Source organism: Mauremys reevesii, linkage group 8 (genome assembly GCF_016161935.1).
Source record: "Mauremys reevesii isolate NIE-2019 linkage group 8, ASM1616193v1, whole genome shotgun sequence".
In the NCBI taxonomy this organism is placed as follows: domain Eukaryota; kingdom Metazoa; phylum Chordata; order Testudines; family Geoemydidae; genus Mauremys; species Mauremys reevesii.
This window is the reverse complement of record NC_052630.1, coordinates 86656524-86675042: the sequence shown is the minus strand read 5'-3', so window position 1 is coordinate 86675042 and position 18519 is coordinate 86656524. Positions and strand designations below refer to the sequence as shown.

General features: G+C 39.4%; 2 protein-coding genes across 3 annotated transcripts in view; one reads left to right on the top strand and one right to left on the bottom strand.

Annotated features, from left to right (window-relative positions):
• LOC120369671 (serine/threonine-protein kinase TNNI3K) overlaps positions 1–18519 on the top strand; it is a 166536-nt gene that overhangs the window by 116672 nt on the left and 31345 nt on the right. For both annotated transcript variants that reach the window (XM_039483218.1, XM_039483219.1), the window contains one exon: positions 7769–7878. In XM_039483218.1, coding sequence (XP_039339152.1) covers positions 7769–7878 — 110 coding nt within the window. The remainder of the gene's footprint in view (positions 1–7768; positions 7879–18519) is intronic.
• On the bottom strand, positions 11510–18229 carry LRRC53 (leucine rich repeat containing 53). Its single transcript, XM_039483216.1, has 2 exons — positions 17644–18229; positions 11510–14154 (listed from the first exon to the last, which is right to left on the bottom strand). The coding sequence occupies exons 1-2, from the start codon at positions 18227–18229 to the stop codon at positions 11510–11512; spliced, it is 3231 nt and encodes a 1076-aa protein (XP_039339150.1).

Below are 18519 nucleotides of genomic sequence, written 5' to 3'. Positions count from 1 at the left end.
CAATGGGCTTAAATTGCAGCAAGGGAGGTTTAGGGTGGACATTAGGGAAAAACTTCCTAACTGTCAGGCGTGGTTAAGCACTGGAATAAATTGCCTAGGGAGGTTGTGGAATCTCCATCATTGGAGATTTTTAAGAGCAGTTTAGACAAATACCTGCCAGGAATTGTCTAGATAATACCTAGTCCTGCCGTGAGTGCAGGGGACTGGACTAGATGACCTCTTGAGGTCCTTTCCAGTCCTATGATTCTATGAATATACTGTCTTGCACTGCTCAAGATGAGCAGTGCAAATTTATTAATTGGTTCACCACTTCATCAATGGAAAGTGGACATACACCAGACTTTGCAAACCTGAGCAGATTTGCCACACACTTCAAGCAAACTCACTGATAAAGATAAACAGTTAAAAGTATTGACTACAAAAATAGATTTTAAGTGATAGGCAAAAAGTTCGAATTAGTTACCAAAAGAAAAGAAAATATAAGCATGCAGTCTAACCTCTCATAGACTGGGCAACATCTAGATTAGCAGTTTTTCTCACTCCACTGTATATTGCAGTTCATAGTACACAGATTTCACCCTTGAAATCTGGGCCAGTGTCCTCTGTTGAAGTCTCAAGTCTTCAGTATCCTTGTTGCTTGCAGCATAGGTGGGAGCAGGAGAAAAGGCCAAGCACGGGGCCCTGTGTTCTGTTTTATATCCTCAGTCCCGTGTGCTTGTAGAACACAAGTCCAGGCATGTCTGCGTGCATTGCTGAGTCTCCAGGCAATGTTGAGCAGTTCCCCTGGTGTGGCCTCATGCAGGTGAGTCATTGAATTGTAGCTCCCTTACTGGACAATTGCTGTTGATGGGTTGTTTGATACCCCACCCAGGTGTTGGTTACTCTCCTTGCTTTTGTCTCTGGGGAGCTAATATCTGGCTGATTCCCCAATTTACAGCATGTTTTAGTGACAACCATACAACAGGATACTCATAACTTCATATGCATTAATGATATACATATATGGATAGAAAAATTACGTTCAGCAGATCATAACCTTTCCCCTAATACCTTACACGGCCTGCTTTATATGCAAGATCACACTCGTATATAAATGAGGACTATGGGGGTTACAGGGTGCTCTCCCAAGGTACAGAATGTCACACCATGTTTCTGAAAGGTGTCATGATTTAATCTTTTTCTTCCCTGTCTAGTATTCTTTGCTTTGGTAATTTTATTCTGTTTATATTCACCTGCTGAACCACATGCCCCTTCAGCTAGATGAGCATGGGTTCACTGATTTCTCTTTCTGTTATTGCAGCATCTCAGAGGTCCATTTTCAGTCTCATGTTATTTTGTCTGTACACTCCTTCTGAGTTAATGCCCTTTCTATAGTCTCTTTTTGATGACTCCCTGCTTACCAACCAAAAGATCTCTTACTACAAGGCTTTTCAGTAGTAAGTGTTGGCCTAATTCTACTCCCATGAAAGTCAACGAGCACTTTTGAAAATCCCATCCATCCATCATCACCATCATCATTACCCTTATATAACACTTAGATTTTTCAAAATATCAACTAATTAATCCTCCCAATTGCTCTGTAAGGTAGGGGAAATTTATCATCCCCAGCTTACAGTTGGGGAAACTAAGACAGAAAATGAAAGGACTTGCACAAGGCCACAAAGCAGGCCAGTGTCAGATTCAGGATTAGAACTGAGTAGTCATCTAGCCTCTTCTCCTAGACTCCACTGCCTCTCAACCCATACTGCCTAAGAAAAGTCTAGTATATTTAAATATGAAAACTATGTCTGAACTTCATTGTGTACATCTGATTTAGGGCCAAATCTTGCAAACACTTCTTGTGGGGATGAGGCATCTTTCATAGCCTATATGCAAATTCCACCCTCATTATTACATACATTCAGATGAGTGTTTAAAACATAAATTCCATATTTTTCACCAACTATACATTTTCAGATGATGAGAGAGACATTTTCTTTTAAAACTTTTTTGTATGCTGTCTGTGGAGCTCTGTAGCTTTACTTACATACTCTTAACCTTCCCTCTGTCTAATATTGACCTTTGTACATGCACAGAAGTATAGGAAGCCATTCAGGTCAAGTACATTGGAATACTTAGATGTTGGAAAGAATACCTAACTATAAAACTTAGCCCTTGTAAAATCTATACATCATCCCTTGAAATGGATGTTATTTTTGCAGTAATTACACCTCTGTATCCCCTAGTGTATCAAGTATATTATTCAATTCAGTAAGGGTATGCTGTATACAAAATTAGATATCCATTTTTCAGATTGTATAAAGAGTCTCGGGGCTATTCAATCAAAATCACTACTTATTTTATCAAATGGAGCATCTGTTGAATCAAATGGAATCCCCAGTGAAATCATTTCAGTATTAAGTCAAATATAATATTTGCTGAATACCATATCATGTAATTCTATAATACCAAAGACTGCAGCATGTCCCATGGTCAGTAATGAAAAACTACTATATGTGTTCAACAATGCCAACTCCCAAAACAGGTGAGATAACAGTATACAACATAGAACTGAAATAAGTATACTGAGGAGTTATCAGAAAATGCACTCATTGCTAGTATTTAATGAGCACAGAAATGATCTCTGCTCTAAGGACCTTATAATCCAGGAATCGGCAACCTTTGGCACGTGGCCTGTCAGGGAAATCCACTGGCGGGCCGGGCTGGTTTATTTACCTGCATCGTCCACAGGTTCGGCCAATTGCAGCTCCCACTGGCCGCAGTTCGCCATTCCAGGCCAAGGGTGGCTGCAGGAAGCAGCGGACAGCACATCCCTCAGCCCGCACCACTTCCTGTAAGTCTGTTGTCCTTGTCCAAGTATTCTGAGTCTCTCATAAATACAGTCATGATTCTCCATTTTTAAAATACCCTATTGCATTTTTAGGTGATGTTCAAAGGCAATGGTAGATGTGGGCTGATGGGCAACATCCCTAGCTTCCGAGAGTTCATGTAAGGCCTTGGAGGAAGGAATGCATCCTAATGTGGTACAAGGCCTTCTTGAATAGTTTTCTCTTATACAAATTTATTCTGGCCCAGGCCTATGAACCAGCTTTGCATATATTTATGGGAAGAATTTGAAAGCACAGTGTCACAGGTATTTTAAAACTATGGATGTGAAACTGGAAGCAGAAACTGAACACATATGTCCTGCCTGGCCCATAAGAGCACCACTATTCTGGGAGCATGAGTGCACAGGAAAACTGACTGTCATAGAATCATAGAAGTGTAGGGCTGGAAGGGACCTTGAGAGGTCATCTAGTCCAGTCCCCTGCACTCAAGGCAGGACTAGGTAATAACTAGACCATTCCTGACAGGTGTTTGTCTAACCTGGTTTTTAAAACCTCCAGTGAAAGAGATTCCACAACCTCCCTTGGCAATTTGTTCCAGTACTTAACCACCCTGACAGTTAAGAAGTTTTTCTAATGTCCAACCTAAACCTTCCTTACTGCAATTTAAACCCATTGTTTCTTGTCCTATCTTCAGAGGTTCATGAGAACATTTTTTCACCCTCCTCCTTGTAACAACCATGTATGTACTTGAAAACTGTTATCATGTCCCCTCCTCAAGCTTCTCTTCTCCAGACTAAACAAACCCAATGTTTTCAATCTTTCTTCATAGGTCATGTTTTCTAGGCCTTTGTCATTTTTGTTGCTCTCCTCTCTCTAATTTTTCCACATCTTTTCTGAAATGTGGTAACCAGAATTACATGCAATACTCCAGATGAGGCCTTATCAGAGCAGAGTAGAGCAGAAGAGTTACTTCTTGCATCTTGCTCACAACATTCCTGCCAATTCATCCCAGAATAATGTTTGCTCTTTTTTGCAACTGTGTTACACTGTTGACTCATGTTTAACTTGTGATGCACTATGACCCCCAGATCCCTTTCTGCAGTACTCCTTTCTAGGCAGTCATTTCCAATTTTGTATGTGTGCAACTGATTATTCCATCCTAAGTGGAGGACTTGGCATTTTTCTGTGTTAAATTTCATCCTATTTACTTCAGACCATTTCTCCAGTTTGTCCAGATCACTTTGAATTTTAATCCTATCCTCCAAAGCACTTGCAACCCCTCTCAGCTTGGTATTATCTGCAAACTATAGTGTACTCTCTATGCCATTGTCTAAATCATTTATGAAGATATTGAACTGAACCAGACCAAGGACCGATCCTTGCAAGACCCCACTCGAGATGGCCTTCCAGCTTGACTGTGAACCACTGATAACTACTCTCTGGGAATGGTTTTCCAACCTGTTATGCACCCATCTTGTAGTAGCTCTATCTAGGTTGTATTTCCCTAGTTACTTTAGTATCAAAAGCCTTACTAAAGTCTAGATATTCCACATCTACTGCATCCCCCCTCCACAAGGCTTGTTACCCTGTCAAATAAAGCTATTAGGTTGGTTTGACATGATTTATTCTTGACAAATCCATGTTGACTGTTACTTTTCATTTTTTTATCCACGGGCCGCAGGTTGCCCACCACTGTTCTAGGTGTTTGCAAATTGCTTGCTTGATGATTTGCTCCATTATTTTTCCAGGTACTGAAGTTAAGCTGACTGGTTTGTAATTCCCAGAGTTGTCCTTATTTCCCCTTTTTATAGATTGGAACTATATTAGCCCTCTTCCAGTCCTCTGGAATCTCTCCCACCTTCCATAAGTTTTTGAAGATAGTCACTAATGGCTCAGATATCTCCTCAGTCAGCTCCTTGAGTATTCTAGGATGTATTTCATCAGGCCCTCCCAACCTGAAGACATCTAACTTGTCTAAGTAATTTTTAACATGTTCTTTCCTATTTTAGCCTCTGATTTTCAGTGGCATTACTATTTTGGACATTCAATTACTACTAACCTTTTTGGTGAAAACTGAAAACTGAAACAAAAAAGTCATTTAGCATTTCCACCACTTCTACATTTTTTATTATTTGTCTTCCCCCCTCCTCATCAAGTAATGAGCCTACTCTGTCCTTGATCTCCCTTTTGCTTCTAATGTATTTGTAGAATGTTTTCTTGTTACCCTTTATGTCTCTAGTTTGTTTACATTTGTTTTGTGTTTTCGCCTTTCTAACTTTGTCCCTACATGCTTGTGGTGTATCCATCCACTTTAATTTGACCTAGTTTCCACTTTTTGTAGGACTCTTTTTTGAGTTTCAGATTATTGAAGATTTCCTGGTTAAGCCATGGTGGTCTCCTGCCATATTTCCTGTCTTTCCTATGCAGTGAGATAGTTCGCTCTGGTGCCCTTAATAACATCTTTGAAAAACTGCCAACTCTCTTAAACTGTTTTTCCTCTTACAGTTGCTTCCCCTGGGATCTTATCTACCAACTCCCTGAGTTTGCTAAAGTTTGCCTTCTTGAAATCCATTGTCTTTATTCTGCTGTTTTCCCTCCTACCATTCCTTGGAAACATGAACTCTATCATTTCATGAACACTTTCACCCAGCTGTCTCCCACTTTCAAATTCTCAACCAGTTCCTCCTCCCTATTTGTCAAAATCAAATCCAGAAGAGCCTGTCTCCCCCCGTTGCTTTCTCCACCTTCTGAAATAAAAAATTATCTCCAATGCATTCCAAGAACTTGTTGGGATAATCTGTGCCCTGCTGTATTTATTTCCCAACAGGTGTCTGGGTAGTTGATGTCCCCCATCACCACCAAGTCCTGTGCTTTGGATGATTTTGTTAGTTGTTTAAAAAAAGCCACAGCCACCTCGTCTTCCTGGTTAGGTGGCCTATAGTAGACCCCTTCCATGACATCACCCTTGTTTGTTACCCCTTTATCCTTATGCAGAGACTTTCAACAAGTCTATTTCCTATTTCCATCTCAGTCTCAGTCCAAGTCTATACATCTTTGATGTGTCATGACTTTTTAATACGGTGAACCGCGTTCCCGAGTCAGAAGGCTGATTTTTAAATACAACTGTTCCCTCAGTTTTATAGTAAAAAAAATGTATACCTTAGTATCTCCCATTGTTTATAATGTCAATAGAATGGCTTGTGTAACATATAGAAAGGAGACTATTCTTGATTAAATCTATGGTATTTCACATAACTTATATAGAAACCTATTTTTCATTGTTATAAAATTATATAGGACTCTTCCAAAGTATCTACATGACTGTTCATGCAAGTATTTCTATGAATTTCCATTACAGTTTCTCTTTCTATGAACACCTTTGAAAACAAAAAAAATCCTATTACTAATGTCTATGGGAAATGAATAAAAAGGGTCAAATAAGATACAAAAATTTGCAATTTTTATTAAAACTGATGTTTATCAATGCTTTTTTTGCATCATGCACCTAGTTCTCTTTACACGCACACACATACTATCCTGTGTGTGTGTGTGTGTGTGTATGATACACACACATAGAGGGAGAGAGAGATCACAGTACTCTGTTGTGTATGTATATATCATACCATGTGTAGTCTACTTGTGTCAACCAACATTTTTGGGTGTTCTTCTAGCCCTAATACATAGCACAGTCTTCCTGTAGTGTATTATGGGAAAAGAGAAGGAGAGTGTAGATAGAAAGATAGTAGGTTATATTTATTTTTCATTAACATCTTTTTTCCCCCATCTGCTCCTATTCACTGTCTCTACTAAGCAGAACATGAACCCGGTAATGTTTGAATCACACTTTCAAACCCACATTAGAATGGGATCAAAATTAGGCAAAATGTGTTTCCCCATCCCTACTGCGTACTGCAACATTTCACAGAATGTATCTGATATTAACATTCTGAAACTTCATTACATTGACAAAGATTCCAATGAGAACAGACAATGGCACAAATTAATCTATTCTTGTGACAAAGACTGTAATGAGAATGGGATATGGTTAAAAAAAATTAAACCATTCTTGTTACAATCTCAAGATTGCAATCTCCTGGTCCCCCTCAAATGCTATATACTCCGGTGATGTATCACTTAATCGTGTCAGTTTAACAAAGAATTTTACTTAGCTCCTGCTATGAGGCTGGCATACATTTGCTTTGACTTTCCACAGCTAAGCTGTTTTAAAAGAATACAGTGGGATTAATTATGTTTTTTAAATCACTGTATATATAAACACAATTAGGGAAACATTCTGGCAATTTTTTCTTAGTCAGTCGCAACTAGCACATATAAAAAGGCACTCCAGTTTTTTTTGTTTTGTTTTGTTTTGTTTTTGTTAAATGAATGCTTGGAATTACTTTTAGTCTTCAGCCATACCAGAGCTAACTAGAGATTATTTTAGGAAGTCAGAATCTGGCACCAATTTATCTGTAAGTCAAATGCATCTAATGCATGTTATTGAAAGCTGCTCAGTCATTCTCTCTTTATTATTATGTCACATATGAGGTGAGGGTCAGTTGATGTTTTTTTTCAAAGGTTATTGTTTAAGGGTACACCTGAATCAGATCATTTTCAGCCAGGCTAAACATCGGCAGAAATGTGTCAACATCAATGGAGGGCAGTTGGCTGATTTAATCTAGTGCATTAAAAATAGTGCTTTCATAGAATCGTAGAATCATAGAATATTAGGGTTGGAAGAGACCTCAGGAGGTCATCTAGTCTAGTCTAGCTTTGATGGTTTTGAAAGCTTCTTTGTCCCACTCCATTTGCAAGTTTAATAAGCATTTCCATCTGTTCATATCTGTTTTTCATTCAAATACTAAAGTAAAATGTGTTGGCATATGATTTTTTTTATATCTGAATTGTAATTAAGCATTATTATACTGTTTTATTTGTAGCTGCAGCAGCAGCAGATATGGCCTATCATCACATCCGGCCTCCAATAGGGTATTCAATTCCCAAGCCCATATCATCACTGTTAATGAGAGGCTGGAACGCATGTCCTGAGGTAAGTGCTCCCCTTCTTTGACCTATGAGGTGGTGATTACCAATGTTTGTCATGTGTAAATGGCTATTTTGCCGAGAGCCTTGGAGAGAAGGTGAGCAAGTGGGTATTTTTAAATTTGCCACCTTCCATTTTTCTGGGTTTAGAAGGCTCCTAGTTATTGACCTGACAATATAAAAAGCACTGTGACAAAAAGGCTCACACTTGTTTTGAGGAGTCTCTTACAAATGAATTCCTGTGGACAAATCTCTATCCCAGCATAAACCTCTGCAGGGAATACTGATTCAGGCTTGAAGCTTATGTAGTTTTACTGACATCGCTTGGGGTGTGCTGAACGACCCTAGCCCCTGGTGTAGACAGAACTACATTGAATAGAAGGCTTCTTCCATCGACATAGCTACCGCCTCTCAGGGAGGTAGAGTACCTACACTGATGGGAGAAGTTATCCCGTCAGCGTAGGCGCGTCTTCACTAAGCCCTACAGCAGCACAGTTGCAGCACGGTATATGTAGACAAGACCCCAGTGTCATGAAACAGTGCAGGCTGGGACTGCTGGTCCTTACTCCCTTCACAAAGAAACCTAACTAGTATCATAATTAACATCTTCTGTTTTGATTTCTAAATACAAGCTGGGTATCTATATCAGTAAATGGCTTTAAATCTTCAAGGCCAGGCTGTGGGACTCTAGCTCCCCATTCCTGCAAGCTATTCTGTACTGGCAGACACCGAGCCTTACTGTCTTCAGTAGGGCTCTACGAGGATCACCACTGCAGAGCAGATTGAAAGAAGTGGGTCTCAGGATTTGACCAGGTATGTAAGTGCCACACACTATCTGCTAGATATCTATCTAAGGTATTTAGATGTGCCTAGTATCTGAGCACCTCATTATATTAATCCTCCCAGAGTTCCTGTTAGGGAGGGAAGTGCAATTATCCCCATTTTATAGATGGAGAACTGAGGCCCAGAGAGGCCAAGCGACTTGCCCAAGGTCACACAGGAGGTCTGTGACAGAGCAGGGATTTGAATCCAGATCTCCCAAGTTCTAGGCTTGTGCCCCTAATCACTGGACCATCCTTCCTCCTCAGGAACTACACCCCTGACTCGTAACCTAGAATGCCTTTCTGAAACACCATTCACGGAACACTTGCAGACAGGCAGACAGCTTGTAAAGCAGCCTCTCAGTGGTTTTAGAGAAGACAGAAAGAAGGAAGAACACTTTGCTCTCTCGATCCCCTCTCTGAGCTTGGCTTATGCATAGCCCATAGACAGGATTTTGCTCTTACAACTTCTCATTTGGGGCTAAATTGTGACTTAGCCTGTGTGTGCATATGAGGGAGTCAGGACTCCCGTTATACCTCTGCATGGGCTGCCTGAGCCAGCAGTGTGGGCACATATGAATAAGAGGGCACTCTTTACTCCACCGTCCATCGCAGGTGGTTGGAGAGTGGGCTGGGAGGGGGGAGGAGTGGGCATGACCTTGGCTCTAGAAGTCCCTCCTCCATGGACTGGCAAACACAGCTGAGCCTGTTTAACAGGTTTTGTATTTACTGCTGACATAAGCCATCAGCAAACTGCTAGACCTCTGCCCAGGAGGGAATCAGTTTTACATACCAAGCAAAAAATAAAAATGTTTTGACTTAAAAAAAAAAACAACAACAAGGTGGTAGTAAGGAAGGATTTGAGACTCAACAGCGTGTCTCTGAGTCACAAAGCCTTCTAGGGCTAATACTAGGGTAATGTTGCTTATGCACCACCCTTGCCTAAAGTCTCAATCGAGCCCTTAATTTGTTTAATATTTGAACTTCACATATAAAAGAGATTGACGGTAATGATGTGAAGGCAATCTGGGTAGATATACCATACGTCTGCTACACACTGACTACTTGTGGGGGATGCTAAACGCACCTTTCCTTTTGCTCATTGTGCTTACTTTATGGTTGGGGGGGTGTTGTGCTTTGTTTTGTTTTTCAGTGCCAAATTAATCATATGCTTTGGCTTTCTCTTGGGTGGGAGGAGGAGTATTTTATTTAATCTTGCAGCCAGACACAAAAGGAAGACTAGGAGCAGGAAAGGGAAAAAAAGAAACCAAAGGGCTGAAAAAAATAGAAAGGAAAAGAGACTGATTGAAATGCAAGAGAAAGGTGTGGCAGAAAAGAGGTCTGCAGAGAGAGGAGAAGTGGATCTACAAGAGCCTGCAAATAAAGGAGGGAAAAGGAAAAGAGTAGATGGATTATGTGGAGAAGAAAATAATTATTTAGGCATGCAACAAAAACCTTTTGGTGTTTCCAATATTAGGCCAGTGTTATAACTTATACCGAAGAAGTGGGAGGTTGTAACCTGTTCTGACGGCTCATTTCTAAATCCTCTTTTAAATTGTTGGGTTTCTCTTCTCTGGACAAAATGAAATCCATATATTCAAAGAGGATTCAGGTAACTCCACAGGTGATGCTACTGTCCAAACTTCCCTGCCTCTGTATTAGTACAGTTCTAAAAAAATGAGACATGTAGAAGTCAGAACAAGAGGAAGAAAGCTAGATGTTAAATTTCCAGTTAATTTCTAGGGAAATTAATACTTTAAAGAGCCCCTAATGTGCACAATAGTATGGGACGCACTGCGAGTTGGTTGAAACAGGGTAAATGGCCAGCAATCATGAGTTATGAGTTTTCATAACTCTTGTGTCTGAAGGAAATGGGAAACAGTATCCCAATTATTTGGGACAGATTTTTATGCAAGGGATTTATGGACTTGGCCCCTAGTGTTCTATGCTTCTGGGTGCTTTCTACTTTTCTTAACTTGATACTTCTCTTAAGTAGGATCTTTTCTTTCTGTACATTCCATGAAATGTCATTGTCATAAATATACATTTTCTTTTTTATTTTGTTTCCTGCTCTCCAAGGCCCATTCTTCTCTCGTAAGAAGGATTGCTAAAACCAAATGATAATGTGTTGCCTAGCCCAAGAGATCAGTCCTAGGAAGCTGATATGTTAATGAGATATTTATTTTTCAAAACCTTGAGTTTATAACAATGAGGAGATGCAAGTCTCTTGGAGCTGCTTAACCCCCTTTCTGTATAGAAACCATTGTGTTCGTGTAGCTAGTCTAGCTAATCGTTCTGAGAGTCTGAGAAGATTGAATCAGAGATCTCCACCTAGTGGTTAAACATAATTTACCAGGCTTTATACAGACTGTTGCCCCAAAGACTGGGCCAAATTTCATTTCGTTCCTTTCCCCAAAAAATAATTTAATGGGTATAAAAGGTTTTACAGCTCCAGGAGACCAGAAATCTTAGAGATCTAGGTGAATTTAAAATAGAACGTAACAGTTACAGATAAAAAGAAGGTTTTACATAATCTTCAACAAATGGATCACAGAAATATTTTAAATAATGTAACCTGTACGTAGTAGGAAGCACTAGTGTTTATAGTAGCTGTAAAGGTAATTTTGTACATTGCCTGAAATACACACTATATATTCCAAATCATAAATATCAATTGCTGCTCTGCTCCCTGTTTTATCTTTCTCTTGTTTGTTTTTCTGAGTCTCTTGTCCTGAATTCTACTGTTTGGCTGCTCTGACAATACCAGACATGCGTCTCTCTCTTCTGACTTCTCCTTTCCCCAGAAATGGTATTCAGTTAATCAAGTAAAATGTCTCTAGTTGGTTGGTCTTGCATTTTTTCATCACATTCAATCAAATATTGTGTTATGTTCATTGACTTGTTGAAATTTTCTGCCACAATAATGAATTTTGAATTTTCAGAAAGGCTGGGGTGGTTTGTCTGTAGTTTTGAAGAAAGCAAAAGAGGAATGTGGTTGTTATTTGAGTTATTTTCCTCACTTTGTTCTGACTCTAAAGGTGATGTATTAGCATATTCAGCAGATGGTGGGTACAGTGTAGCTTTTGGAGCAGAGTTTTCAGCATCATTTATTCTGCTAGGAATTAAAGGCACCTCATTTTCTGCCTCAAAACTAATGTCTTTTAACTCTGGTAACACCGAAGGCTCTTTATGCTCTCCCAGTGGCATTTCACCTTCTTCATGTATATTGTTATCTTCATCAGGTTGATTGTTTTGAATGTGTTGCAAATTCTGCACATTCTTCGTGTGCCTATTATTGTTTATTTGAAAATTGATGTCGCTACATGGTGATATATTTCTAGTTTTGGGAGAACTGGGGATACTGGATGTATTAGACATAATAGATACTTTGACAGTGCTTGTAGAAAATAATTTACATTTTTCACTCTCCACATCATTCTGAGTTTGTGGTACGTCTTCGGCTAGACCATCCGAGTTCATTTGTGTGTCTGGGATTAGCACTTCAGCCAATGACTCACTGTCATTAGGTGGCTGTTTATTTTCTCTCTGTTCTATTTTTACCCCATCGTCTTCAGTGTTAACTGTTCCATGCGGGTTATCAGTATTGTCAGTTCCATCTTTGCTACTACAAGTTAAATGCTCACTGGCTTCAGTATACAGAAGCAAACTACTGATGTGATTTGGAGGCTCTGTGCTACTTTGTTTGGGAACAAAATATGTTTCTGTTGAAATTGGGTTGATATCTGGTGGAATCTGTGGTATAACAGTGAAAGTATAAGAGTCCACAGCAAGTAGATTTCCTTCTAATGATTCATGTTCTTTAGCCTTTTCACAGCTCTCCAATCTTTCTATCCTGTTTAAGTTTTCACTTTGGCTTTTTAATACTCGGTTGTCCATCTGACCTTGATTGACATTTTTCACTGTATCCTCCATAACTGACTTTAGTTCCAAATCACATTCACTGTTGGGATTTTTTGTCTGCAAGTTGCCTATGATTTGTGTTTGGATAATAAGAGCTGAAGAAGAATCCCAATCCTTTTCCTTTCTTGTAGTCATCTGTGAATTTTGGTACCCATATGACTCTGTAGCCCCTGTGTCTTCTTCATTTACTTCTCTAGGATACAGGGATATGGAAATATCATTTGCCCCATTTTGTGAAGTACTTGCTAAATTCTGAGTTGCATGACATACAGTTGGAGTAATACTTCTCGCAGTCTCCTTTGAGAGTGGAGGTAAGTTACTGCTGTACATTACAGCTTCTGCAAGCACAGATGTGAGATCTTTAGAATTTCTTACATCAGAAATATTCTTGAACGGCTGAGGGACACTCACTATTGGATTATTGCACTTTTCTTCAGACAATTCTGCTGCATCAGTACTTGTTATAATAGCTTCACTTTTGGCATTTTTGCTCTTAGCCAAGGTCTGCTTGTCAGAGAATTGAGAAACAACTTTTTTGGAATAAATCTCCTTCTGTTCTCTGGTACCTGGATGATTTTGGGGAACTGCAGAAGACCCTTGGTTTGATTTTCTTTCTTTTCTTGTCAACTCTTTGTTGGAAGCCTGTGACAGTTTCTTCCTGGATTCAATTGGTGGTTCTTTGTGTTGATGGTTGGATTTTCGTTGTGTTTTTTCACTGCATGGTGATTTCTCTGGGTGGATTCTCACTTTTCTGAAGGGATGTAAATTTAATTTTACAGTTAAAAAGTCTTGTCCTTTAGTTTTCATTTTACTCTTCCAGTTGGCTTCATCTTTCCTCAACCAGGTTTTCCTTCCAATATCTCCCTTAGCAGAAGACAATTTACCTTCTTCACTTCTTGTTTCTGAATTGCTGTGCTCTCTGCTTTCCAAGGTGATACCTTGGTTTCTTTGAACATTCTTCTTATGAGATCCTACTTCACTTGAGTCCATCATCGTCACATCCAACCTGTTTACTGTTGCCAAGTCAGGTACATAAAAGCTAACACTCTTTGGTATATATCTTTTCTTGACTTCTGGCGATAACGGCACCTCTTCATCACTCATAAAGCAATCCTCTCCTACTCTTCTATTAGCTTTGGTTTGCTCTTTCTCCAACTTTAAATTTTCCCTGTGATTTTCTTTCTTTTCTTTTGTATAGCCCTGGAATTTATCACAGTTCACATATTTACAGATAAGGGAGTTGTGTAGCTGCAAAGAAATATTTTTGCTCCTTTCCAGCAATCCACATTGATCATCATGTTGTGATCTATGACTTTGTAAAGTCTTTTGCACACAATGTTCCTTTGACTCCACTGATGTGTTAGGTGCTGCTGATGGGCTGGTAATAAAATATCTTTGCCTATGAGATTTTAAACACTTGTCTTCTGCTTCTGGTGGAGACTGCCACGATTCATTTGTTAAATGCTTTTCAAGTCTCTCTTTTGCTAAGGCAGGCGTAGGAGTTGCACATCTTCTAGTAAATGTGTCCTGCCTTATATCTGCTGAATAATAAATGTTAAAATTTAGCACATGGAAGGGTTTTATTACACTGATTAAGTGCATGTTTGGAACTATGTATGTAGTGCCAAAAAAGCTCTCTCTGTTTGTGGCATAACACCAATATTTAGCTAACATCTCAGTCCAATCTGGGTAAAACATTTTAACTCTACAGTGCTGTGGCAATTACACTCACACACTGTGGTCACTTTTGAATCAGTTGAATTAAAATTAACCGATAGAAGTTTAGAAAACTTCAATCTTAATCAGATCTATCCATATAATAATGTGTGTGATTATAGTTTTGTTAAAGCAGGGTAACAGGCGGTATATTCAGAGACTGGGTATAGCAATACAAGGCTCTTCTGCTGATATGCCATACTGTCTGGCACGTAGAATACTGCATAAAGATGCAACAGTATTTTTCTGACTGATGCCAACAGGTAGATTTTGTTAGTGCCACCCAAAATATCAATGAGTTAGGTGTCTACACAGGGCACTAGAGAGGTGATCTGCAGGGGAAACGCTAGGAATAGTCAAGCTCAGGAGAAAGCTTTGATTAAGTCTTTGTTTTGTTGTTGTTATTTAAGTGAAATAATAAAGGCCAACCAAAAGAATGGGTAGGAACCCCACTTCCTTCCAGTTTATCTTCATATTCAGTTTTCCTTTGTATAATTGTATTTGTTTTTTCTTCAATGACATTTCCCTGCTCTTACCAACCTAGTGTCTTGGGACAGCGAGATGCTTTGTCATATGGGAATTTGAGTTTGGAAGGAAATGAAAGAATCTTTATGGCAAAATTTTCAGAAGTGCTTAAGACCCATTTTCAAAAAAGATTTAGAAGCTTATGTCTCATTGAAAGTCAACGGAACAGTTACTTTTGAAAATGAGACTTAGGCTTTTAAGTCACTTAAGTGCTTTTGAAAATGTTACCTCTAATGCCTAGACTGACAGAACTTGATTGCATCATGCAGGTGATGTACTCAGACTCCATGCAGGAAGTACCATAGGAACAATTTCCCCATTCCCTTCAGTGAGCCAATTCACACAATATTGATGTTTTGTCTTGTCCTCCCCACCTGGTATAAGAAGAGAGGTGGAGAGGGTGAACCCTCAGATAATAGAATGACAGCAAGCAGTAGTGTCCTTGTAGATCATCCTTTAGGTTAGTAAAGAGCCCACAGTGACGATGACAGAGGGGTGGGAGGATCAGAATTACCTGCAGCCAGCAAACCAGGGGCCAGATTGTGAAATCTTTAATCAATAATGAGCAGTTACTCAGGGGAGCAGTAGCCCAATTAAAGTCACTGGGACTATTTGTGAAACTTGCTCACTAATGTGAATAAAGGCCTTGGAATCTAATGCTAAATTTCCTTCTCATCAAGCCTTGAGGGTACTTCTAGGTGAAATTTTTTTCAGCAAAACTTTTTTTGGTGAAAAATGCAGATTTGGCAACACTGACACTTTTTTCCAATTTGTGTTGGTTTTGCAAAATTGTGTGTGTCAAAAAAACGAAAAACGAAACCCACCACCAAACACTGCATTGCAACACATTTTGACATGAAACATTAATCTTTTGGTTTGAAACAACTTTTCCTTTAAAATGTTTTTAAAAATCCAAAACCTTTAAAATGGTCAAAATTGAAATGAAACCTTTTGTTTTGGGTCAAACAAAACATTTCTACCTGAAATGATTTTTTTTTTACTTTTTGATTTGTGGAAAATTCTGATACATTTCATTTTTGGTTCCACCCAAACCAGTTTTTTTCCGGATTTTTTGGAATTGCTAACTGGAAAATCCATTATTCACACAGCTCTATTGAAAGTTGCTGAGAATCTCCATTTTGCTCAGCGCCTCTCATGATCTGTCTCCATAACTTTTACCTTTTGGCATATCTCTCCCAAAGCTCTGCCTTTAGCCCTGAATATTTCATAAAAAGCAATTAGTTTAGTGACACTTCTGAAAGCAAATGAATAAATCCAGATTTGTTTCCTGTCATAAAAGAGCTTTAAAATCCTAATTTAAAATAAGTAGCAACTTTAGAAAATAAATTAATAAACGTGGCATCTGAAGAATAACCTGGAAGCCCTGGGGAATAAATCTCTACATTAAAAAAGGAAAGCAGATAACGTATGAAACAAATATATTACAATAACATTTCTGGTTATGAACTAAACCCATAAATTGCTGGATATGAGCTGTTGTCGTAGGAGCTCTCAAAGCAGCTAATGTGCTTCATGTTGTCCTGCGTAATTCACCTAAATAGAGAGAGATCACAAAATGAAGAGGGAGAACCAGAGGAATAGCCTGCCTAGAGTTATGTTTAATGTAGTGGCAGATTGGCAGGATTTTATTGTGCTTGAGTGTTCGTGAGGCTTCCTGAAAGCAGTGAATGTTACCGTATGAATTTGCAAGATGAGTGTTGCCTCGGTAGGCTAAGGAGGGAAATCCATACCTAGGGAACAGTACGGAAGCAGAGAAGAGGGAGCAAAGGACATAGGTAAAGGTAATAATTGGAGATATACCAATCTCCTAGAACTGGAAGGGACCTTGAAAGGTCATTGAGTCCAGCCCCCTGCCTTCACTAGCAGGACCAATTTTTGCCCCAGATCCCTAAGTGGCCTCCTCAAGGATTGACTGACAACCCTGGGTTGGGTTTAGCAGGCCAAAACTCCACTGACTGAGCCCCCCCATGAAGAGAGAGATCTAGAAGGACTTCATTTACTGAGAGAAAGCTCTCCTCCAGAAAGGAGATTCACCTAGGGACCAGATTCCCTGGTTGTGAGAGTGCATGGAGTCCTGGTCAATAGCATGAATGCATTATTTTAGGATTTCCCCAAACATCAGAAGTTTGTTGTGTTTCCTTTTTAAAAACTTGTTAATGCAAGAAAATGTACATCACTGGCAGGGACTGTGGCAGATGCAGGTATTTTCCAACACCAGCCACAAAATCAGTGTGCCTTTCTTGTCGTCATGAAAGGGCAATGCAAGATCACTGTATTGATTTTTCACCTTCCATGAGGAGTATTAGCTGCGATATCATTACAACAAGATGGATAGCCACTCTAGAGTTGGAGCCATCAAATGTCAATATCAAATGCCAGTATCCTCCCATTATTGTCATTTGGGTGTGTGGGGATGGGGTGTTTCTTCTTAAAGACAAGCTTGTTATTGAGAAAAAGCTTTGGGAATGTGAAGGGGTACTAGGGAGACATGATAGATGAGTGTTAGGGAGCTTACACCAATTTCAGACACAGGAAACTTTCACCATCTTGTGTCCGGGCCTGATTCTTCACTATATTGCATTTGTTACAGTCATTTATACCCATGCCGAGTGGGTGTAAAATGTTACCAAATCACCCACTTTGCCCAAGTATCAATTGCTGCCCAAGGTACATGGCAGTGGAGAATCAGGCCCAGAACATTTACTTTTGTATCTCATATTTCATTGTCGTTGGATCCTGTCAGTACTGTCTTTAAAAAGGAAACTCACCTTTATCAGTCTTTGAAAGTTCCTGCAGCACTGTAGTCTGTAGATCTTCCCACTGATCAAAGGTGCTTGGTTTTGTAATGCTCCTGTGGAAATCTTTTGTTAGGGCCCCTGCTTCCTTTGTTATAGACATAGTCTCATAAGGCTCTTGAGGACATGATTCTACCATTCTGCATTTAAGGCATAAAAATGAGCCACTCTTTTTATATTCATTCTCTCTCTGAATGCTTCTGAGTCGTGTGTCTAGCCCTACGGACAGAGCGTCTGCCTTTACTGTTGCTCGATGCCTGTTTTCCTGTAAAAGTGGCATTTCCCTGCCAGACCCCACAATGGACGTGACCTTTATTTCATTTTCCTGAGTTAAGTGGCAGTTACAGGCTCCCTCAGTGAGGTAATTTCTTGGCTCATGACCACACTGGGATTCATCTAGAGTTCTGCAACAGCAGTTTTCTGATGTGTGTTCATTTGCTTTGCCTTGTTGAAGTTTCCAGTTAAGGAGGGCTAAAACTAGGCAAGTGAGACCAACAGCTCCTGCGACAGATACAAGGTTCGTCAAAGACACAATCACGTACATAAAGGTATAAATCATCCAATGTTAAACATACATGTAGGAATGTAATTAATTATAACTGGGACGGTAGCTTTCCTGCCTTACAGGGTTTTTAAAATATAGAAAAAATATCCAATTAAGCAGTGAATATTTTATCTGTATTATTCCATCTTTCCATAGAGATAGCTCATGCAACTTTTTCTATAGCAATTATTCAAGAAGCAAATACATTGTAATGGCTGGGGATATGTCTGAGAGTTCTTTAGCAGAAGTGAGACGCTGAGACTCCATTCCTTCTGTGGTACAATTACTGAATTAAAGGGTGCTGT

Excerpts from the sequence above, each read along its gene's own strand:
- LRRC53 (XM_039483216.1), bottom strand. The coding sequence starts at position 18,229 with ATGATTTATACCTTTATGTACGTGATTGTGTCTTTGACGAACCTTGTA. Across the intron at positions 14,155-17,643 it reads ACTTTCAAAGACTGATAAAG|CAGATATAAGGCAGGACACA; the intron begins GTGAGTTTCCTT and ends TTTATTATTCAG.